We start from the raw sequence: 23,751 nt of genomic DNA on the forward strand, positions 1-23,751 counted from the left end.
CCAAGCCCCACGCTCTCTGCCCACCCATTTCTCCCTGCTGCCTGCTCCTGGTCCGTGACCGCTCTCGGTCATCAACTTGTCAGTCGTGGTCAAAACAGAACCATCAAGCCCGTGCGCCCACCGGCAGCCTTGGCGCACCTTGGGCCGCTCGCACCTGGTTACTTACAGTCTTTGATGGCAGCCTTGGTCTCCTCGGTGTCGGTGAAGAAGGAGTAACCTGGGAAGGAAAAATGAGTCCACAAACCGCACCACGCTGTCCTGGTTTCCCTGGCCGGAGGAGGGGGTGCGGGGAGAAGGGGGGCAACCGTCCCCTCTGCGGGGAAGTTTAATTCAGAAAGAAGTTTGCATGGGGCACCTGGGTGGCTCAGTGGTTTGAGTGTCTGTCTTCAGCTCAGGTCGTGATCCCGGGGTCCTGGGATCGAGTCCCACATCTGGCTCCCTGCATGGAGCCTGCTTCTCCCTCTGCCTGTGTCTCTGCCTCTCTCTCTCTCTCCGTGTCTCTCATGAATAAATAAATACAATCTTTATAAAAAAAAAAAAAGAACCTTGGAGGCCACCTGACTTACTGGGCCACCTGAAGCCACCTTTGAGAGATGACCATCTCCTGGTTTTTAAAGGCCTCCCGGAGAGGGCCCCAGGGCCAGGCATCCCAGCAGCCTCAAGACTTTCCAAGTGGGCCTGGGCCCTGAGCTGGGCTGCGTCACTGACCCCAGTGTGACCTTGCCAGTTGCTCAGTCTCTGGGCTCCTGTTCCTTACTGGCGACAGGTGACAAAAGTACCACCGAGAGAGTTCCCCTTGGGCTCGCAGGGTCTGCGATCTGCGATGGGGCCTCTCATCCTTTGGGGACCGGAATGCCTATGACCCGCTGATCAAAGGGGGAGATGCACGTAGGAGGCCAAGAGGAAAGCAGGGCCCGCTGAGAGGCTGTAATAAGGGTTTGGGAGACTGTGTCGGGGCCTCGGTTTACTCCTCTGAAGAATGGGGTGGGCTGGGGGTGAACTGAGAGTTTCCGATCAAGTTCCCACGTAGCAGCACAGGCCAAGGGACACCTGTTTGCAGGCTCGGTGTCCGGTGTGGGGACTAATTTCCAGTGACTGAGGAGCCTGGAACAGGGCACATCTGTAACAGCTCACGCCCACTGATCGGTCCTGGTCTGCTCGGCGCGCTCTGCCCAGAAGGCCACCCGAGAACGGAAAAGACTGGCCCGCGAGGGACCCACTCCACCCCGACCGTGGAAGCCACCCATGGCCCCTGCCCTCCCCCTGCCCTCCCCTTCCCCTTCCAGCGACCAGTGTCCCTGCGTTCCTGGGCCCCTTGGATCCCTCTGAAATACCTTCTGGGCCAGACGGCTCACTGGGCCCTACACTGCCCTGTAGCTGTCCCTGCTGCCCAGACTTACTGTCCTGTGTCCTGTCCTGCCAGAGTCCTGATCAATCCTAGGCGGTCCTAGAAGGCCTGCACTAGGCAGTGGCCGGAGCTCCAGATAGTTCCCTGTACAAATGCAGCCGCTTTGGAGAACAAAACCTAGCGCTAAGAATAATGAGTCTGCGGTAACAGGTGCAAACAGCGTGTCCTGGGCACGTTGGGACACGGTAAACTCTGGTCATAGTACGTGTGTTTCGATACACGACACGCAGTGAACATCCCTGCTTGACGACCACTTCAGGGGGAACTGCAGCGTGGGCGGTTTTACTGCTTAAAACGGTAAGGAGCCGGAAACCGGACCCCTGGAGTTGGCTTTGTGACCCCAGGGGTCCCTCAGGATAGCAAGCATGTTTGGGGGCAGTCCCGGTGGCCCAGCGGTTTAGTGCCACCTTCGGCCCAGGGCCTGATCCTGGAGACCCAGGATCGAATCCCATGTCGGGCTCCCTGCATGGAGCCTGCTTCTCCCTCTGCCTGTGTCTCTGCCTCTCTCTCTCTCTCTCTCTCTCATAAATAAATCAATTCTAAAAAAAAAAAACAAAACAAAAAAAGAAAAAAACCCAAGCGTGTTTGGCATGTTTTGCACAGACCCTGAGGGAACGGAATAGGGCCAGGAACAGGGCCTCGGGGAGGTGCCAGGTACCCGGGAGGGGAGGCGCCCACGCGAGGGACCCCAGCACAACTTGACGGATGCGATGTTTGGAGAAGCCTGGCCACACCAGGCCGCATCCTCTTCCAGGACGGACGACCTCCCTCTCCGGGGCCCCGGGGTCCAGAGGCGAAGCGGCTCCCTCAGAGGGTCTGAAAGGAGCCGGAGCTCCTCCCTGAGCCGCCCTGCTGCCCTCGGACTGTCCCCTGCAGGAGCAGCAGGGAGGGCCGCTGCTCCCGGCACGGTGCTGTCCCTGGCTGTCACGAGGCCAAGACTGTCCAACAACGGACGGCAGGCCTGTTTGTCCCTCCCTCGTCCCTGGTGGGTCGTGGTCCCCAGGGCAGAAGCTGAGAAGGGCCCCAGGACCAGCCTCCATGGCTTTCCCACCCTCAGGACTATGAGGGGGAAGAACAACATATCTTAGGGCTGGACTGTCCTCTGCCCCAAGCAGGAATCCCTGCCACGGCATCCCCATCCGTCAGGGGGCTAGTCGACTGCTTGATTATCTCCAGGGATGGGGAGCTTCCTACCTTTAGTACCTTCTGAACCAGTCTTCCCACCCCCCCACCCCCAAAATGGTGCTAACTTTTGGAAAAGTCTTTCTTCACATTGAACTGAGACGTGTTTCCTTTATTTTTAAAAACCGTCTCCCCCCTGGGTTATTTATATTCATAATGACAAAAACAGCTGCCATTTACGGCATTTGGATCTTTGTGTGCTGCTCCAGGTCATGTTTCCTGGAATCCTGTCACCTGCCAAGGTGCGCGCTATTATCCCAATGTACGGACGAGGCGGTGGAGGTTGGGAGAGGGCAAGCCCTTTGCCAGAGCACCTGAGGCTCCGGAGTGTTGGAGTCCAGGCTGGAGCACAGGGCTGGCTGAACTCAAAGCCCTTGCTTTGTGCGGACTCTCCACCAATCAGCCCTGTGTGCCGTGTGACCTTTATCTGGTCTCAAAATTGAATTATATGGTCTCAAAAACCAAAAAACAAACAAACAAAAAAACCCCCAAAAAACCCCAAAAAACAAAAACCAAAAAAAAACCCAGAAAACCAAAAAACCCTTCCTGCTCTGAGAACACCTGTTCCTCAGCACTGGGGCTCGGGCAGGTTGAGACGTTACATAATGCCACTGGCGCCACCTTCCGGCCGCTTGCTCCTGGGCCGTCAGGAAAGCGCTAATGCTCCTTAATCAGACTCTTCTGGAAACAGGAAGGCAAAGGGTCTAGTTAATTTTCTTCTCCTTCTGCTTAATGGAAAGTCAAGCAGAAACCCCTTTTTTTCCATGCCTCCTGCTGGCAGGTCTTAATTACCATCACACATTCCTTTGCTGCATCTGCCTGGTTCCTGAAGATCTTTTTAGGTTTTCTCTCCCGGTGTAAAAAAGTACTCAGCTGGCTTCCTTGCAACTCGCTCCCTTTGGCCTCCAAGCTCTAATTCTAGCAAAGGAGAACTTCCAGGGATTGTAGAGATTTGGGAGAAGGGGATCTCGGTTAATAGAGAGTCCCAGTGCCTGAGGTGGGTTGGTTGGTTTGTTGCTGCGTGAGTCACACGGCAGGTTCATCGGGTCCCAACCCTGGGGCCCCCCCGCGGAGGCCCGCCCCTCCCCCCCACACTGACCTTGCGAGCGGATGTTCTGGAGGATGAAGTAGAGGTACTCCCCGCAGATGCCGGCCGCCTCGACGAACTCCTCCTGCGTCATGCTGCACAGCTGCAGGCCGCTGACGTTGAAGTGGCAGAAAGAGATGCAGTTGGCATCCAGCTTGTACTGGTCGCAGCAGAACTGGAGCCATTCCCAGACGTGGCGCTTGGTCCAGTACTCGGGGTGGACGGACGTCCAGTAGGAGTCACAGGCTGCGTCCGAAGAGAGAGAAGTGAGGGCCCCCGGAAGGCCTCCAGAGGCACCCCAGAGGGAGGCCCCGGTTCTATCAGCATCCACATCCCTCGCCTGTGAGTCATAAGTGCCTCTGGTTTGGGGTGTGTTCTCTGGGGTCCCAGGTTATCTATTCCACCATAAAAACCACAGGAGACTGGATCTTCTGGGTGGGCCTCGGGGCAGGCGACAGGAGGAATGGCGAGGAACCCCGCCATGGCTCGGGGATGCCCGGGGCCTAGGTTTGGTGCTTGGAGCGGGAGATTAGAGGAGAAAGGGAAGGATGGGGCCCTGCAGGGGTTCGGTTTCAGACAACAGGGTATCAAGAACACAGCCTTTGGAGCCGGCCAAGCCTGGGCTCAAACCCGAGTTTGCCTGCTTTTGACCTGGGCAGGGTCCACAGACAGTTAAGCCTCAGTTTCCTCATCTGTAAAATAGGTATTTTTACAGGGCTGTCATGCAGTTTGGAGTTAATGGGTATAGGCTGCGGAGTGCCCTGAGTACTATCAACCAATTCAATAGTTACTAAATGCCTGTTATGGGGCCCCTGGCAGAGCTTAAGGGTTGAGCGTCTGCCTTTGGCCCAGGTTGTGATCCTGGGGTCCTGGGATCGAGTCCCGCATCGGGCTCCCCGCATGGAGCCTGCTTCTCCCTCTGCCTGTGTCTCTGCCTCTCTCTGTGTGTCTCTCATGAATAAATAAATAAAATCTTTAAAAAAAATGCCTATTGTGTGCCAGGCACAGTCTGAGGCTGACTTGACTCCCTCTGCTCTCACGGACAGTTGCCAACACCAGCTACTGGTCGGTGCACTGCCTCTCGTCATCCTGTGCCGAGGGCCTCAAACTGGTGAGACGTTGCCCAGAGGCCAGCAGAGCTTGGATCGCCACAGCGGCCTCCTCTGAGGAAGAGAGCAGTGGGAAGGGGGGTTGGTTGTGCTGTTGCTGTTGTGGTTGTGATGATGCTTTGAGGGATTTCCATGCTGAGGCCCGAGCCCCTTCACGCCTTCAGAGGAGCCCCACACAAACCCGGACGGAGGTGTGGGCACCACCTTGTCTGGGAGGCTGGGAAGTGGCCAAGCCCGGCTTGGAACAGAGACGGGGTGCTCAACAGCTCTGTCCCCAGGGCCAGGAGAAGCAGAAAGAGTGGCAGATGAAGGGGTTGGTGAGGTACTGGGTCAGGCTCTTTGACACAAGCCTCATGGCTGCCATGGTGTTCACTCATTCACTCATTCATTCATTCATTCAATAAGTGAGCCTCAGTTTCCTCATTGGCAAAATGGAGATAACGATAGCACCTCTGTCACAGAGTCGTTCTGTGGGTTGAGCGAGCTACTACCTACAAAAGTACTTAGAACCTGGAAGATTCTGACGCTATTATTAAGGTTCTCATTGAACACCTGTTAGGTGTGAAGCAACAAAGCGTGTGCTAAGGATCCCTGGTAAGAGGTTTGGTCCTTGTCCCCTAGAAGGTAACGGATTATGAACCTAAGGGGCACAGGGGACTTGCCCCAAGTCCCACGGCCAGCGTGCGGCTGAGCTGGCATCTAAGCCCTAGTCGGAGCTTGAGGGCCATCGCTCTTCTCGTTCCGTCCTACTGATCCCCAGAGCGTCAGCACAGAGAAGAGCAGAAACAGGGAGAGAGGCAGAGGCAGGCGGAGAGCGGGACGGAGTGAAAAGGCCTGAGGAGGACGGCAGAGTAGAGCGTGGCTCGGGCCGCGTGGACGACAGAAGGGGCCACACGCGAGTTAGACTCCGCAGCACACGTCACCGAGGCTGTTCTGATTCCCCGTGAGCGTCGCACCTGGTGCCGCTGTCCCCCGTGAATCTGTGGGGCTTCGGGTCCTAGGCAGGAGACACGTCCTCCGCCCCGTCAGGGGTACGGCTCCCTGGGGAGCTCCTCAGGCAGGCACTTGCTTCTCGGGTTCCTCAAATCCTCCCAGACAGGCAGGATTTCACAGAGGCGGGAACGGAGGCTCCCCCGACAACCCAGAGCCCTTCCAGGAACCTTGCCCCACCGTGGAGAGGATTGAGGGGTGATCAACGTAAACAATGGATTTGTTTGAATTTGTTTTAAATTTGTAGTCAGAATTTTATATGCATGTGGGTAGAGGGTCGATACTCGGCCAGGATGGTTGAGGTCAATGTCGTCGCCTCTACCTGGTGCGCGAGAACAAGGGGCCTGCCTCTCCTTTCACTTGCTGGGCGCTGGCCCACTAGCCCGTGGGGGACCCCGTTGTGGCCAGTAGGGTCTCCTGGGAAAGTGGGACGGCCAGTCTCCCGTCCGGTCTGGGCTCTCCTCTATTGATTTCTGGGGCCTTTGACATTCCTGGTGTTCTGATGAGGGATGTTTATGAGCCTTGAAATTCTTCCGTCCTTGGTCCTGAGCCGAGCCCCCAACAGAGATGGCTATCGGTGCGCCGCAGTCGGACGACGTAGTTTATTTCTTTTCATGGAAAGGTTTCGCCAAGTCTCCATTCCCTCCTCTCTCCACTTCCACCCCCTTGTTATTTTCTTTGGCACGTGAAGAGGGCCGTGTTGTTTCTGGAAGCCAAAGGGCCTAGAGGATTCGGAGAAACGCCCGGGTGGGGGTGGGCACTGACATGAGGAGGTGTTGCTGGCAGGCTCCCTTCCCCTCAGCTCTTTCCTTTGAAGCTCACCCACAGAGCAGGCTTTGTGTGCGGCTCCCTCTGGAGGGAAGCCAGAGCCAGAGCCAAGCATGGCGGGCTCTCCTCACCAGGAAAGGCCTTCCCACAGCCCTGGGAGCTGAGAGGAGTATGGCTGTTCTCGTGACATGGAGGCCAAAGAGGGCCAGCATCATGGGGTGCTTTCTGGTTGCGGGTGTGTTTCTATGGTCCTGTCCTCACTAGAAGGGTGCAGAGGTGAGGCTGACAGAGGTGAGGAAGGCCGGCTTCATCTGGCCCCTCCTCTTGCCTCCCCTGTTGCTCCCTCAGGATTGCTCCTGGCCCAGAACGAAGTCTCCATCTACCTTCTCCTAACTCATTCCCACTCATCCTTAAGACCACAGCTCACTCCTCCATCTCAGGGAGACTGCCCTGCACAGCCCCCTCAGGTGTCCTTCTCAGAAAGACTCACGCCTCACCCTCCTCCCCAAACCTTGAACTCCACATGGCTGGCCAGCTCGGCTTTGCTCACCCCGAGTGGTGGGCCTGGCCTAGCCCACTGTGGGTGCCCAGTGAGTATAACCGACTGGCCAAATGACCAAGGCTTATTATCCTCACTTTATAGGTGAGGAAAAGGAGGTTCTGGGAGATTACATGACTCTACTAAGGCCACATGGCTGGTCACTAAGGGAGTTAGATCCACATCAACTCTTCCATCTTTAAATGTGGGAATTTTGTGTCACGTCGTGCCTTACTGTTCTTGGTTGAGGAGGACCATGTTGGACACACCTCTCCAATATTGACTGAAAAAGATTTGGGTGGAGGCATATACACACAGACTCACAGATATATATATTTTCTAACCTAAATTTATATATATATTTAATATATATTAAATTAATTAATAGTCATATTAATATAATTTACATTATATTAATATAATATAATAAAACATAATAATATAATTAGTAATTAATATATTAAATTAATATAATTATATATACTATATATTAGATATTAGGTTAGGATTTAGGTTAGAAAATTTTAAAAATCAGAAAAAGGATGAGAAACCAATGATGACATTTGTAACCTCTATGAATGACATGACGGAGGCCTTGCTACTTGGAAGAGGTGAACTCAGGGCAAATAAAAGAAAGGGTAATGCACCCACAGAACATGTTATCTTTAACATGTTGATTGTATTGCCTGGAAATACAAAACATTTTTCCCAGTGCATCTAGCATTTGTGAAATAATCAAAACTCTTGGGAGAAGCTGAGCATTAAGGCCCTTCTGCCTATGTATCTGGGTTGGGGGACAAACTCCATGCCCTGCCCCGTAGGCTGCATCTAAATGTTAACAGGCCACTATTAAGCAACAGTCTCAGCCAGCTCCTTTGAAGTTGAAAGTAGGTCAGGACATTTGTTGAAGGGCCAGCTACAGTGGGAAGAAGAATTGATCGGCTATTCTGGGGGGATTTCCCACAAGTGATGCTATAATGGGACGTGTTTCAAGTCAGAGGGAGGACTTAAGCTTGTAGAGCTGGGCTGGCACACTCAGATGCCCCTACGGTCAGCAGGGAGTGTCCATGGAAGGTGCTCAGAACACAGGCAGGCATGTAGCAAGTGCTCATTAAATACCATCCATTTATATGTATTAATATTGGGGTTACCATACAACTACTTTACATTTTCTCAAATACTTCTGATATGTTGTGCGTGTATGTGTGTGTGCACGCGTGGTATTCCTTTCCAGAGATTTGGGTTATTTTCTTTTTGAAAACTGAGGAAGTTATATTATAAACCAAGCTACTTTGTCCTTGATGTGCCTGCATGAGTTAGGTGGTCCATGCTGTTCAAAATGTGGGGACCCTGGCGAGTCTGTGATTTTATAAAATGCTTGATGTTCAGGACACACACAAGACCCATGCTTCTGACACTGAGGTGGAGGGGCAGGGGCTAAATCCCCCCCCACCAGAGTGAACAGAAGGTACCAAGGGTAACTGAACCCACGTGATTAATGCCTGTGCATCTCCGGTGGAAATGCCAGCGAGTGGGTCCATTAATCCATGACTTCCATTCTTTATCACAGACATCTGCTGTCTTCTCAATCTCATGCAAAGAGCTCTTAAAAAAAAATTCTAGGTGAGTCCCTTCGCTATTCATTTCAAATACATTGCTGCCCCTAAGCCCTTCTTACATGGAAATTCTGGAGTCAAGACTGTTCAAAGCAAAGATTTGAGGGGGGGGATATTTTGACTTTTCTAATCAAGACAAAATAGACATGCAGCAGAATGCAAAATCTGGAGACTGTGAAAGTGTGAGCTTAGTGCTTTGAGTTATGTTCCCAGACCCTTTGCAGGAGCACTTGACTTAAATTCCTGTGCTGATCGGGGAGCCTCGATGAGAAACTGTGTGAAGCTAAATGAACCTGCCAGCTACCCGAATTCAATCAGACTCCTGTTCCCACCCTCCATTCTATGATTCCATCGACTGACGTGAATTGGAGAGGACCTGCAGGAAGGGACTGGAAGGGACTTGAGGATCGTGGAGTTAACTGAGTGTGGGCTATGGAATGGACCTTCCTGATTTGCAGTCCTGCCTGGCTCTTCAACATCTTAGCTGTGCAATCCTAACAGGGTTTCCTAACCTCTCTGGACCTCAGTTTCCTCCTGTAAGACAAGAATAATAACAGTGCCTACCACGTAGGAAGTTTGTTGTGAGAAGAGAAGGAAAAGCAATGGTACCTGTAAAGGGCTTAGCCCAGCTATCTCGGCGACAGTAAGCCTTCAATAGAAGTCACCTGTAATTCGTTACTATTTCGGGACAGCGTTTGTTCTCAGGGAAATGAGGTCTTCCCCACCGGAGCCCCGGTCTAGATGAGGGACAAGCAGAACAAAGCCAGCCCAGGGCTCGGCGTGGGGAGGCAGACAGTCTGGGTCAGAGGAGGCCCGAGTTAGACAGCCTGGACCGTAATTAGTATGATTTATTAGCATAGGGAGTTGGGAAAGTTTTTTGCCTGGGGCCGCACTGAAGAGAGCCTGTGAGTGGCCTCGGTAGCACGGGGCACCATCAATTGTGGCTTTGTCACCGAAAGGAAGGACTTTATGGGGAGGGGGGGGGGAACACCTGAAATGAAAAATTGTTTCCAGGCTTCCACCCAGAGATGGTCGAGCTCCATCCAACAGCCCTTCTTGGCATTCCTTCCAAGCCTGTGGAATGATTTAGCCCATGAGATGGTGGTGAAATGGGAGGGAAGCCCGGACCAGCGTAAGGAACTGGATGGAGAAAAGACTGGAAGGGCTGGTGGGTACAGCAAAGAGCGATGGCCTGAGGCGTGTGGGGTTGGGAAGGTGCTGGGAGCGCCAGGCCCTGCGTGGTCCTGAGGCCACAGCTGCCCAGAAGGCTCAGGCGTGTGTGGGGTGGGCTGGCGGTAGTGAACAGTGAGGTCTCTCCCTGGGGGTGCTCCTGGGATGCGACCGCTGCCACGGGCTCACCTCACACTCTTCAAGGACTTTCTTTCTTTTATCTGGTTTTGATTTAGAAATTCTTCGACTCTCTTGCATGTGCTCCCAGATTTCTATACCCAGCACACGAATCTTTCTCAGAAAATCCCACGTGGGACTCAAATGCCTCTCTCCCTAATCTTCTGGATGTTGATACCCCAAAGGTTTTGCACCTTTTCAAATAAAGTGCTTTATTTGAATAAAATTTTCCATGGTGCAGCAGTAGCTGATGTCTTGGCGGAGCGCCTGGGATGGAGTGGATGCTGCACGCTGTGCTCATGTCATCCCCCATGCAGTGCCACTAGGTCCTGTGGGTAAGTGGCAGAGCCAAGAGTAGGTCCTTTGGGGGTATTTTAGCTGCTGCAGCCATGCCCTAGTGACCACTGCACTGTACTGTCTTCAAGATGCAAGAGACTTGCGTGAGGATGAGGATGGAGAGGTCCCCAGGTCCCAGGTCCCCAGTTTCCTTTATGGGACCTCTCAGGAGCCCCTAGAACTGCCCCGAGCTAGCCGCCTCTGCCGCAGACATTTTACAAACCAGAATCCAAAGCAAAGGGGGCACCACAGGTTGGCATGGTCACCTTGGCCAACGGGGGAGGGATGTGTGGGCATGTGGAGGTTCAGGGTGGAGTGCCAGGAACGAGGTGTGAGGCCGGGATACTCCATGCCTTGTCAGAACTTGAGTCGAGGAATATAATCTTCACAAAGTATCATACGCTTGTAAACTATAGGCGGCCTGCCCTGCACACTTGGGTAAAAGTTTCCAGGATTTGCAATTCTTTGTTTTGGGAGAGCAGAAGGGAACCCCAGGATGAGTTTATGAAATTCTGGAGTATTTTGCAGCCTGTGGCCGTCCACTCCCCGCAGAAGTCCTGCTCAAAGGGCAGGTCAGATCCGTTGTGGGTAGCGCGTGGCGGGCACAGATTCAGCGGCTGTCCGCTAAAGGCGTTTGAAAAGGTTGTGAAAACAGCTAGTTCTCCTGACTACGTGGATATTTCTCCCTGCCATGTTGGACACGTCGTTTGTCTAGTGGGCACAGCATTTCTTTCTCCCCTCCTTTCCCCTTGGTCTCAAAGTAGCTGAGCTGTCCAGCTCTGAAATGGAAAGGAGGAGACGGGGACCTTTGTGGCTTTTGTTCGATATAAAAAATGACAAGAGGAGAGAGTGTGAGCTGTTTTTCCACTAACTGGGAGTCACGAGGTGTTCCTGGCAACGGTGAGCGCCTACTAAGTGCCTGGCATTTGGCGGAACACTTTGTGTGTGGAATATCAGTCCTCCCAACCCTAGGAGGCAAATACTGTTCCCGTTGGGAAAGTGTATGTCAGGGACTAGGAAAAGCCTGCCAAGGTCACGGTGTCAGTGGCTTAGTGGCAACGCCAGCCCTGGAACCCACACTGGGACAGGAGGCTCCCACTGGGACAGCTGTGGCTTCAAGATGGGATCTGCCGTGTGGGGCGGAGGAGATGTCTCACTGGCCACAGAGCCTGGGGGGTGTGCAGAGGTGGACCTGGCTGTCCCCCGTGGCATCCCTCTCAGAGGGGACTGTGCGAACACAGATGGAAGGATCACCTCTCAGAAAATACACGGGCACTCCCCTCACTGGCGGGGCTCCGAGGAGAGCCGGGGCCCACAGGGCCCACCCAGTGCCCAGGCAGCTCTCAACCACCTTTTCACGTCCAACTTCTCTGACCTCCTCAGGAGGTCAGAGCTCCTCAGCTCCTTGGAACCCAGAGAGCCAAGTGGCAAGTCAAAAGCCAGGTTCCTCCTCCCTTAGGGAGTGCTCCTTCTGCAGGATATTTTTTCTTCATCGGCTCCACACCTCGGTGGGACTTTGTATTCTCTCAGTGGGTGGTGGGAGAAGAAGGCTTTATCTGAGATGCAGGAATCAGAGAAGCTTCTGGAAAGCGTCCTAGCAATGACGGGGCCCAGCCTCTCCTTACACTGGTGGAAATGTAGAGGCCGCGGGCAGGAGAAAGCTGTGTCAGATATCAACCCCTACAGGTGATGGCTTCTGTTAACCCTTCGTTGTTGTTTTTTTTTTTTTTTTAATTGTGGTAAAATAGACATCAATTTTGCCATTTAATCCTTTTTAAGTATACAGTTGAGTGGCATTAAGTCCATTCACATTATTGCGCAACCATCACCTCTGTCCGTCTCCGGGACTTTTGCACCTTCCCAGGCTGAAATTAGTCCTTGTCCTGTGCCTGACTGTGTCCCCAACGCTTCCCTCGTATTAACAAACCACCCCTATAACCATTCTATCAGGTAGGCATTACTGCTATCTCCATTTTACAGATGAGAAAATTAAGGCACGAGAAGTTACGATGGCATGGTTACTAAATATCAAAGCCAGACTTTGCATTTAGGATGGCCGGCTCCAAAGTCTGAGCTCTCCATGACTACAGGAGCTGCTCCAATGCCTGAAACGCTCCCCTGGGGCAGGCAGGCCATCCCTTTCCTGCCATCACACCAACTGCCCCCTGGCAGTGTAGGCAGGAAGAGGCGACGTCCAGGATGGCAGGTCTGGGTCACGCATGCATGGAGAAAAGACCTTTGCTCTGGGCCCTGCCATCATGGGACATATGGGCAAAGAGTGGGGACACAAGAGCCTTCACTTTCCTCCTTCAAACTGAGCCTCAACCAAATATAGAGGGGCAGAGATAGAGGACATCCTTCATCATCTTTCTGGGAATCAAAGTGTTTCTTAGGCCTAAAGGAGAAATGGAGTATGTTTCTGGCTGACTCAGGACCCTGCAGATAGGGTGAGAGAAGTCATGGTGTGTGAGTGTAGGCATGTGTTGGTGGCGGGAGCAGGTGCAGGACTGGGTATAGAGGTGAGCTGAGCAGACCTGGTCTCTCGCCTGGAGGCAGGGGCTTCCTTCTGGTGGGGGACACTTTGCAACATCCTCAGAGGCTTGGCCTCTCCTGGACCCACCTGCCTCCTGCCCGTGAGTGTGGACCATGCCAATCTGGGATGCATGGGGTTAAGGGCCCGTGAGGACTGACAGCTTGATTAGGACTTGCATCACCAGCCTTGGGCGGGGCGTGCACCTGCTGCGCTAGCAGTCTGCCAGGCTTGCCGTGATGTGCAGTCGCCGGAGCACCTGGGGACACAGGCCCTCAGAGAGATTCTGGGGCAATCTCTCCTTTGGCATGGGATTTGCACAAGGCCCCACGCTTCCTTTTTTAGGTGGAGAAGGCCAGCCGAGAGAGGAGGAAGGGAGGGAGGCCTGGTGGACAGTGCAGGGACTCGTGTTTCCTGAGCACTTGCTTTGGGCCAAGCTATATATTTTTCACAGTTTGGCTCCCTTAATCCTCACAGTGATTCTCATCATCCCTGCTTTAGGGATAAGGAGATAGAAACTCAGAGAAAAACAGTCATATTAACCAACACCAATAGCCCTGTGACCACAGGGTAACCTCATTTATAAGATGACCATGTAGGATAGTTAGGAGTACCGATGCTCACGTCAAGTTGCATGAAACTTAACTAACCATGAGACCCTGGAAAAGTCACTTAACCTCTCTGTGCCTCAGTTTCTTCATCCATAAAGTGGAAATAATAATTATCCATTTCTCATAGGGCTTCTGTAAGGATGGGATGGGTGCTTGGCACAGGGCCCGAACCACAGCTAGCATTCAGCAAATGTTAGCTAAAATCACAATGGCCAAGCAATCATGGCGTACTAGGTTCTGGGCTAAGGTTTCTTTCCACTACCTTGTGTAAGTATAATAACTCCCAGAGATTGGTATTATCATCTGTTAGCAAAATGAGGCTTGAAGACGTTAGTGGAGTCCCCCAAGGCCACAGGGCTGGGAGGAGGTCGGAATGAGGATTTTGGGGCTTTAGCCTCTGCAGAAGCTGCCTTTCTGCTACCCAGGCCTCCTCCCATCCTCTGCCCTGAACACCGGCGAGAGTTGGCATTTTCAGGCTCCCAGAGTGGCCTTGGTGCCTCCTGGAGGCCCGAGCCACCTCCTGCTCCAGCTCTTCCAAGCTCAGATGGGTTTGCCTGGATGTACGCACCTGTCTGATGCTCAAATGCAGGGTAATACTCTTCATTGCTGAACAGATCAGTCCACGACATCAGGGGGTCACAGAAGGACGTGTTGGGCAGGAAGGTACTGTGTGTCACTGAGTCCAACATCACCCTACAATGGCAGGAGAGGACTGTGAGGAGGTAGATAAGGGCCACACCTCAGGAGCCCCCAGGGGGGCACGCTTGGCTTTTAATAGCAATCATGAAGCTTCCTAGGAGCCAGGCACCCCTCTAAGTGCTTGACACAATGACGTTATTCAATCCTTGCCACATCCCATAAGGTATGTACATCTGTCCCTGTTTTATATACAAGAAAACCTAGACCGTGCAGTTGAGACAGTTGCCCACGCAGCACGGCCAGTAAGTGGCAAAGCTCAGGGTTTGACATGGAGGCTCTTACAATGCAATACTGCCTCTTTCTTTACTTTTCCTACTGGCTCACATCTGACCCCTGAACTCTGGCTTATAACGTTTAACCACATGCTTCTGAGGGCTGGGCAATACACCCCAAACCCTTACCCACGATTCTGAAGTCCAAAAGCTCTGAAATCTGTGTTGTGTATTTGCAAACTTATTCCCCGGCAAAAATAAAATGAAACAGAAACCAGTCCTAAATCAATGTTAAATACTTTTATATAGTTACATATATATTCCATATATCTATATACAGGCATGTAAACCATATGCTAAACATATACACACACATATATGTATATGAATGACATATTATACAAATATACATTACAATATGCTATAGTTTTATTTATTCTACTTGATGAATATTCATATGATGCATACAATACATATGATTCCTATGATTCCAAAAAGGAATACCTTGAGAAGAGTATTGTGTATCCTGCAGTATAAATACCGTATAACCATCCTAATAGCAGAAAAATTCTGAATTCTGTGTCTATCTAGCCCCAGGGTTTTGGTTCAGGGAGTGAGGACCTATGATAATTGGAACATATACTTACTACACTCTGGGCTCTGGGCTGAGCACTTTACAACTTTGTGTTCATTATTCATGGTCTCCTCGGAGCAAACTCTGAGACAGGTTCTGGTAGTGCTTATGTTTTAGTGATGAGGATGGATGCTCTAAAATTTTGGGTAATATATCCCAAAGCACCCGGTTGGCAGACGGTGGAGTTTGGGTAACAACTCAGGTTTATCCATTTAGGAAGTCATGATCCAAATTGCAGGGCTCTACTCCCTGCATACACTAGTGAGAAGGAAGATTTGAGAGAAGGTGTCTGGTTGAAGCTGGGAAGAGGGCAAAACGGAATGGGCTTGGGGCCCTCACTCACGTGCATTCTTGCCCATGCTGGTCCCATCTTTCAAGTTTGCTGCTTCTCATATTCCCATAATTCAGGGGAAAAATGAATTCATGTTTGGTAGATTAAAAAAATCTGTTTGCCCAACTTCTCTTTTCTGATTATCACAATAATGTTGATGAGGTAGGGTGCTTCTACCCCCATTTTGCAAAAGGGACCCAGCAGCTCACGATCACACAGCTGGTAGGTTAAATGTCAGAACAGAGACTGGATTCTGGATCTTGGGATATTAAGCATATAGAATTTTTAGATGGCTGGGAGCTTATTAATCATCTAGTTCATTGTTTTGCCAACTTTAGCCTTTTGTCTACCATCCCAATAATTTACTTAATATGCTAAAAAAAAAGGCAACAATTTCCTCTCTGTTTTAACGTAAATACATCTATTTAAAAGAAAAACTTTGTATCACACTAAAGATGGAAAGTCAATCTCCTTCTAACATGGAGAAAAATAAAGACATAGCATTTAAATTAACACGGTTGGGGGACGCCTGGGTGGCTCAGTGTTTGAGCGTCTGCCTTCAGCTCAGGGCTTGATCCTGGAGTTCTAGGATCGAGTCCCACATTAGGCTCCCTGCATGGAGCCTGCTTCTCCCTCTGCCTATGTCTCTGCCTTCTCTCTGTGTCTCTCATGTATAAATAAATAAAATCTTTATAAACAAACAAACAAACATGGTTGTTCTATACACCACCTAAATTAGGGGTTAACAAGCTACAATTTACAAGCCCAATCCAACCTATCGTCTATTTTTGAATAGTCCACAACTAAAAAATGATCTTACATTTGTAAATAGTTACATAGTGAATGGTCATAGAAGTACCCATGTAATATAATTGATTTTGACTTTTGGCCTTTATATCCTAAAATACTATTTGGCCCTTGAAGTAAAAGTTTGCCTACCCTTGGGAGGCTCCCTTGGGAGCATCCCCCTGACCAGATCTATTTCCTGTATCATGAGTGGTGTGAGTGCCTCATGTTGGAAACTCCAGAGTTAGTCCAATTTTTCCCTTCACCCCATCACTGTATAGTTGAGACAATTAAGACCCAGGGAATTTGTGTAGCTCCTTCAAGGTCATACAGCCAATGGGTGTCAACATTATATTGTTGAGAGTTCATAAGGTTTCTGAATTTCGGCCCATCTGCTTCTTTTTCTAGTAACACTCACAGTCACATCTACCTACAGACACATCCCTAACACACTTATACATCAGATGGAATCTCAATACTGAGAAGGGCAGGGATTCCAGAATCAAAGACCAGTTCTTTGGGGGTGCTTGCAAATGTACCATCCTTTTCTTCATCAAACGTGCATGAGAACTGTGCTCCTGACATAGAGAAACAATCAAATTCAAATTCTCACACTCTGGCACCCTTTCTGGGCCATCACTGGAGAGTCACCAGACCCCACGGGAAGCCTCCTTTCTGACGCCCAGAGAGGGTTAACCTGCCTGCTGGATTATCGTGTTCATGGATCTCCCCTTGGGGGCCGTATCAAACAGAAGTCAAGGCTGCCTGAGTTTGGACTTTGATTTTCCCACGGATTGACTGGTTTTATATCCTGAGCTGGAGGTAGGATGAAGAGGGATGGGGATGGAAGGTTATGAGGGAGGGAAGGGGTCCTGAAACCCAAAACTGCCCTCTGCATTCTGGATATGACCTCAGGAAAGCTCCCCTAAGTGAGGGCTAAAGGCAAAGTCGCAGAAAACTGGGGAAGAAGATGGTTTGCCTCTGAAATGGCTTTCATAGGGGGTGGGGGGCTTGGAGAAAGGAGGGGTGTACTCCATATGGAAGAAAATAGAACTGGCCCCAGGTCTTCCCCATCAACTAGAAATCCTCCAGATAAAAAACACAACAGGAGTGAATCTTCCTCACTTACGCCTGACATAAACAGCTTTCAAAAGTCATTTGGTAAATTGAAGTGGGTCACAAAAAAATTAAGAATATTTCTGACCAATAGGCATTTATCTCTTTCAAGGATTTCTTTTCCTCTCTCTCTCTCTCTTCTTTTTTTCCTCTTTACACCAACCTACTCTCTTGTCCTGCAGTCTCCCTACTGCTGTACATAGTGCCGGATCTGATTCCCCTTGGTAATCCCTTCTATGACAAATTATATCCATTATGGTTTCTTAAAGGGCTCTCTCAGGTGCACCAAGGGCTATTTTTTCCCTGTAATTATTTTTTGCTTCTTGGGGGGGAAATGTCTTTTATAAAAGCAGCAGATTTATTTTTTATTTTTTTATTTTCTGCTATTATGGTTGGAGAGGGTATTATTAACTCTGGGCTTCCCACAAAAAGACCTTGGCCACTTAGCCAGAATGCACAAGGCATGAGAGTTCAGAAATAATGGCTGCTTTGTATTCAGTTGCCTAGCTTCCTAGGCCCTTGAAAGTCCTTGCAATAATTGAATATTTAAGCTCTTAAAATTTCTTTACAGTAGGTGGAACAGGGTGAGGGTGGGAGGAAAGAAGAGCTGTTTGGGGCCTCATTTCTTAGCTAGTGCATTGAGGTCCGACAATATATAGACCCAGGCTGGAGGTCTGACCACACGTTTCCAGTGGGGCTGACATTGATCCTAGAGGGGGGAAAATTGGTCTTGGGGGTCAGAAAAAATCTTAGACGTTATTATGTCCCATGACCTTCTAAAGGGCCACAGTACCTAGATGATACACAGTAAGGACATCTATGTGGGGTAATGACTACAGCAGAAGTATCTAAAAAGCCTCCTCAGTTGGGAACGACAATGTAAAAATGGTTGAGACCTCGAGTCAGCAGCAGGACAAGAGGGGAGATCCAGGGAGGGTCCTAGGCCTGCTGTTCTAGGCACATGTTTTTGTTTTTGGAAGGCCTGGCTGGTTTGTCATAGAAGAAAGAGCACGGGGCTGGGAGTCATGATTCTGCGTCTTGTGACTCCGTTCTGCATTTACCTAATGAACACATCGATCAGGGGGACTCTGAGATGTGCTCTGGCTCCAGGATTTTTCGCAGGCACCCACCCGAATGGACCAACACATCGAAACATGCGCACGCATGCACATAGCATACCTGTTGGTTACACTGGGTAGTGTGGTCAAGCAAGCTTATTAAATTGGACTAAAATCCAATCACTACAAACGACGATTAAAGTTTTAGCTCTGCTAAGGTCTCCCGATTTCCTCTTCTCCCTTCCCTCCTAGGTCCACTACTTTCAGCAGTGGGCCCTGGACAAAATTCTTTGCCTGGGCCAGCCAGGTCCCTTAAGCACTTTGGATCCTCACTCGCTGCCCATCAACACACCCCCAGCTGTTAGGATCCATTTCCCCCAACTACCATTGAAGCTGCCTAGGATGTAGGAAAGCCTCAAGCACAATCCACACAAGGAAAAGGAATCAAGTGGGTTCCCTTCACGCACAAGACAGGCTGGCTGCAGGGGCCTTTCAGAAGGAAACAGTGACAACAGGGAAGCTCGGGTCCCCGATGCCGCCACAGGCTTCCTAACCCTTCTGAGAGCCGGCTCACTCACCAGGTGTGCACAGGGAGGGTCCGCACAGTCAGAGGGACAGGCCCACGGGCTTCTTGCCCGCACACGAGTCAGAGGCAGCAATCACAGGTGTGGTGCCCATGGCCTGATCAACCAGGCACCTCTGCTCAGCCTTCCAGAGAGAGAGAGAGGGGAAGGAGCAAATCACTCAGGCTTGGCCAGTTTGCCAGAGGAGGGGAATTCCTTCCTGACCCTGGCAGAGATCATCAACTTCAGCTCTGGGCATGTGACCAAAAATCCACCCAATGAAGCATCTACACATTGGCTGTTTATGCACCAAAACATCACCAGGCATAACGAGGCCATGAGGGTGGAAACCGTGGAATGGGGCAGGGGTGGGGGTGGGGCGTGCCAGGAAGGGTCTTCCCTGATCCCACCATCTGGGCAGCCCATTGGGAAGAAGAAGTCTTTCCTCCTCCGAAGCCTCAGTGATACCCAAGTGCCCACCAGACCCAGAGCCCTGGGGCCAAGGCAGGGTCAATGTCCCACACTTTGGGCCTCCCTAAGGAGGGGCATATGGAGGGGGAATCTCAGTGGATTAGGGTGATGCTTGCAGTTAAAGAATTGGGGTGCTTGAATATTTGTTCTTCTGAGAGAAAGCAGAGCAGCTGCGAGAACGGACTTGCTCAAGTCTTACCGAGGGACTCCTCATTTTCTTCCAGCTTGTTTAGGGAGCTTGCCAGTTCGTTTGTTTTTAGCTGTTTCTCTGAAGGTGTGGCACAGACCCACAGAAGGCAAGCCACACGGTTTACCCCCCCCCCCCTCGGTAACCCATGCAGAGTTCATCAGCTTTGGATGAAATCCTTGAGGGGCTAAATCCTATCTCTGCCTCCCACAAGGGCAAAGGACGTGGGACACGTAGGTGCCTTAGCTACTCAGCCTGTCAAAATTCTGTATTTTTGTTTCATATAAGGTGCAGTATATAAAAGTCCATGCTGGGCACCTGGGTGGCTCAGTGGTTGAGCGTCTGTCTGCCTTTGGCCCAGGGCATGATCCTGGGGTCCTGGAATGGAGTCCCGCATTGGGCTCCCTGCATGGAACCTGCTTCTCCCTCTGCCTTCGTCTCCGTGTCTCTCATTAATAAATAAATAAATATCTTTTAAACACCTCCCCCCCCCCCAAAAAAAAAACCCCATGTTCTTCTCTGAGCTCATCTTTACAATGTCTCCTCTCTAACACGGGATTTTCGCATGCCATCCTCAGGATGTCCTGAGGATTTAATAAAATCAGATCATCTATGCAAGAGTCTGGGAGTAATCCATGGAGGCCTGTGCCAGAGGAGGGGGGGCCGTGGGAAGAATCCACGGTCATCAACATATCAAAACGGTTGCTACCCTGGTGACTTCTGAGAAAAAAAAAAAGGACAACCAAACGGTGAAAGTGCCTGCCGAGAACACCTTGAGTCATGAAAAACATTCTCAGAGTGAGGAGGACAAAGATTCAAGCCTCCACTCAGAGGAGCAAACAAGCCCTCTCCCTGGGTCTTTAGCCTAAAACACGAAGCTGCCCCCCCCGAATCACTTTGCCTCCTAGGCCCCAGCCTCCTCACCTGTAAAATGAAGAGGTTGTACTTAATGACCTCTGACATCCTTTTCAGTTTGTAAAATTTTTATAGTCCCTCCAAAAGTGGGTCCCCAGCTTGGGGCGGGGGGGCGGGGGGGGGGTGTAAAAGGGAGTATGTGCTACCAGCGGCTGCCGGCAGGGGGCAGGTGCACATGAGCCCCCCCCAACACCGCAGAGTCTGCAAAGGTCTGAGAACACAGTGGAAAAAACCCCTACCGGTGGCTTTTCTGGAAGCCCTCTCTTGAGGTGGTGCGAGAGGGCAAAACGGGTTTCTTTTCAGCTGTTATGTACAGACATTCCTGAAAAATGCCCCAAAGTCTAATAAGGCAGCTCTCTTCTCTAGTTCAAGGGGGGCAACCCTGAGCAGGCCACGGGCAAAAGGAAGGTGTTAGCCGGGGGGGGGGGTGCTGGAGGGCTTCCCTTGAAGCTGACTGGTTTTGGGGTGCAAAATCGGGCTTCCCTTCCTGAACATAGTTTTCGGAACAGGTAGAGAGAGAATTGGGTGCCTGGCCCTATTCTCTGCTAGTCGCCCTTGGTGTAGTCGAGTGATCCGGAGTGCGCGGGGGGTGCCCAGGAGGACGGGGTGGCTGCGCGGCCCCAGGAAGCAGAAATGGCACTTAAATCCCCATCAAGCAGCTCCCAGGAGGCGTTGTGGCTGGTGGCACTGGCAGGGGAGGCGGGGGCCGGCAATCTGGAGCTGGAGACCGGAGTTGCAGACCCAGGCCCCAGCCCGAGGCTCCCCGACGCCCCTTACAATTCATCCAAAAGAGCAAAGAAAAGGTGCTTACGTGAGGACAGCGGTGACTAGGTCCAAAGAGGAGGCTTTCAGGGCAAGAGAAGGCAGGCGCTCCCACACCAGTGTACGGTGGAAGTAAAGGCACCTGTAGCCTTGTGATATAAGTAACACCTACAGACAGGTCCGTTTGGTTTTTCAGGTTTATGCACAGCCCCTTTGATGACGGTGACATACAGTGTGACACGGCTCCTCGGAGGGGGGGAATGGTTCTCACATGCAGAAAGTTTACCTTTATCCTGTTTTTGTGCCCGGCTCCCCACCCACTCCCCCCGCCCTCTTCCAGGGGACTCAGTAAACAAGCTGAGAATTCTTGCCTCTGGGAGCTTTGCGGGGAGTGCCGTGCGTGCGTCTGCAGGGACTTCTCATCTGTGCACGCTGGAGGGGAAACCCGAAATGCAGCCGGGGGCCTGGCTGGGCCGCCTCCCTCCTGGGCTGGCCGAGTCCTGCACTTGCGGACATCGCGTCATTTCTCTCTTTCTCCCCGGAGCAGGGGCAGGATGGGGCAGTAGCGAGGACCACAGGCTCTGCAGCCTTAGATGGTTTGGGGTTCAAATCCTGGGTCTGTCATTTGCCGGCTGTGTTGCCTTGATGACTTAACCAGCTAGCTCATAACTTAACGAGCTCTCCTGCAAATGGGAGGACCTGTCTGCAGGGCTGCTGGGGGTCACATGAGGTAATTCGAGGGAAGCACTGAGTAAGCCCCTTGTGAGCTGTTTTCCTTGATAGAGCACAGCAGTTAGAACCCCCTCCTCCACCACTTCCCCCGGCCTAGGCCTTGCAACTCGCTGAGGGCGACAGCCCGCTTGCAGCAACGTGTGGCCTTTCTTCTACTTTGTGTCCCCAAGCCATCAGACACATTATCTTGTTTAACTGCTAACATCTTTGGATGCAAGGGGCCCCGTGGAGGCTCCCTCCTCCCTTCCCTTGTGGACAGAGAAACGAAGAGGTTTAGGGGCCCGTTCGGGTGTCCCCAGCTACAAGGCCCGGGGCCGGCTCTCCGGTGTCTCGCTGATGACCTCCTGGCTTTGGAGGACCTCCCTGTCCACCCCAGAGGACACTCGGCCTAGCTTAGGCTGTAAAATGCAGAGTCCCCGGTTGTCCACGGGACAGTGTTTATGAGGCTGTGCCTTTTCGCACAGTGCTTCCAGCTGTCCCGGGCAGCCGAGACCTGTGTCCAAACGGCAGCCTCCAAGCTTTAAAGTGGGAGCCGGGACTTGTTTGTTAGGTTTTCTTGGGAACCCTGGGCACGGGGACAAACACACAAATACAAACACACGTAGTCTGGAGAAACAAAAGGCAGTTCATTGGAGGACTCAGGGTGTCCTGGAAAAAATTGCTGAAGGAAGATAAGGCCACGCTGACCTGCTGTGTAACCTCAGGCAAGTCTAGTAGCTTCTCTGGGCTTCCTTTCCTCCCGTGGTGCAAGGAGGAGCTTGGGTTAGAACCCCTATCTTCAAATTCACTGGGACAATTCTGGGGAAACTCCAGGGGTTCCCGGCAGGCCTTGGGGGGCTGCCGGGGACGGGAGGCTGGAGCCCAGGGGCTCAGGCTCTAGACCTCTCCTCCCTGATTCACTAAGAACACCTCAGCTTTTATATAAATCTCCAGGGTAGGATTTCATTTGAACAAAAGAATCTGACTTAAAAAGGGCTCGCAAAGAACTGGATTAGATGGTCTTTGCGATTCCCTTAAGCTCTAAAATTCTGCGGTTTGCCTCTTGTGTTCCTTGGTGTCTAGGGAACCACGAGGGTCCTACGCACCACATCCCCGGCCCTGGGACACTTCTCACCTTGTCACTGGTTTTGAAAATACTTCTCACGTTTGGATCTGCACATTCACACTCTTTTCAGTAGAGAGGGGTGCAAGAAACGCTTAGAATTCTGCTGTTGTTTCTGAAAAACAGTCTTCTGGAGAAGTAACAACCCCCCCCCCCCCCCCGCCCCATGCTGTCTCGGCTCTGCTACTTCAGGGTGAAAACTTTTCTGGCAGTCGATGCCTGTGACAACAAACTGTTTGTCTCGTGGTCCTGAAGGTATAATATAGCATCTCCGAGGGCCCACGTGGGAAATTACAGGCTTCTGGACCAGTGGATGAAAGGGGCGATTAAGATAAAACCAAAATAAAAGAGGAATTTGACTCTAATGAAGTCTAACTATCACATGGAACCTAAATTGGATTGGAGTGAAGATCTTCGACAACCTCAGACCCTAAATGTATTAAAAACTATACTACGAATGTCGAGCACAGGCAAGAGATGGGGGTGCGGGGTGTGGAGGAGGAGGGCAGAAGAAGGTCTGGAGCATTTTAGAAGGCTCGGCCGGTCCTCCTGGTGTCTCAGCTGCGCAGTAATAACACATGACATTTAAGTAGGCTCCTCAGAGCAACACAGTGACAAAGAGCAGATTCTGGAAGGAGACTTCATCTGTTGACTCCCTGCT

General features: G+C 51.3%; 1 protein-coding gene across 2 annotated transcripts in view; it reads right to left on the reverse strand.

The window, feature by feature from the left end:
- The window catches only part of ELF5 (E74 like ETS transcription factor 5), a 32,803-nt gene extending 11,345 nt beyond the window's left edge, over positions 1-21,458 (reverse strand). Inside the window, exons 1-5 of one of the 2 annotated variants that reach the window (XM_072791101.1) lie at positions 21,306-21,435; positions 18,937-19,066; positions 14,091-14,215; positions 3,690-3,923; positions 167-217 (exon numbers count right to left, since the gene is read on the reverse strand). In XM_072791101.1, the coding sequence (XP_072647202.1) occupies positions 167-217; positions 3,690-3,923; positions 14,091-14,211 (406 nt within the window). In that variant the 5' untranslated portion in view covers positions 14,212-14,215; positions 18,937-19,066; positions 21,306-21,435. Of the gene's footprint in view, positions 1-166; positions 218-3,689; positions 3,924-14,090; positions 14,216-18,936; positions 19,067-21,305 lie in introns of both variants that reach the window. The other variant, XM_072791099.1, reaches the window with a different exon arrangement.
- Positions 21,459-23,751: the final 2,293 nt, after the last annotated feature.

Source organism: Canis lupus, chromosome 21 (assembly GCF_048164855.1).
Source record: "Canis lupus baileyi chromosome 21, mCanLup2.hap1, whole genome shotgun sequence".
Taxonomy (NCBI): Eukaryota; Metazoa; Chordata; class Mammalia; order Carnivora; family Canidae; genus Canis; species Canis lupus.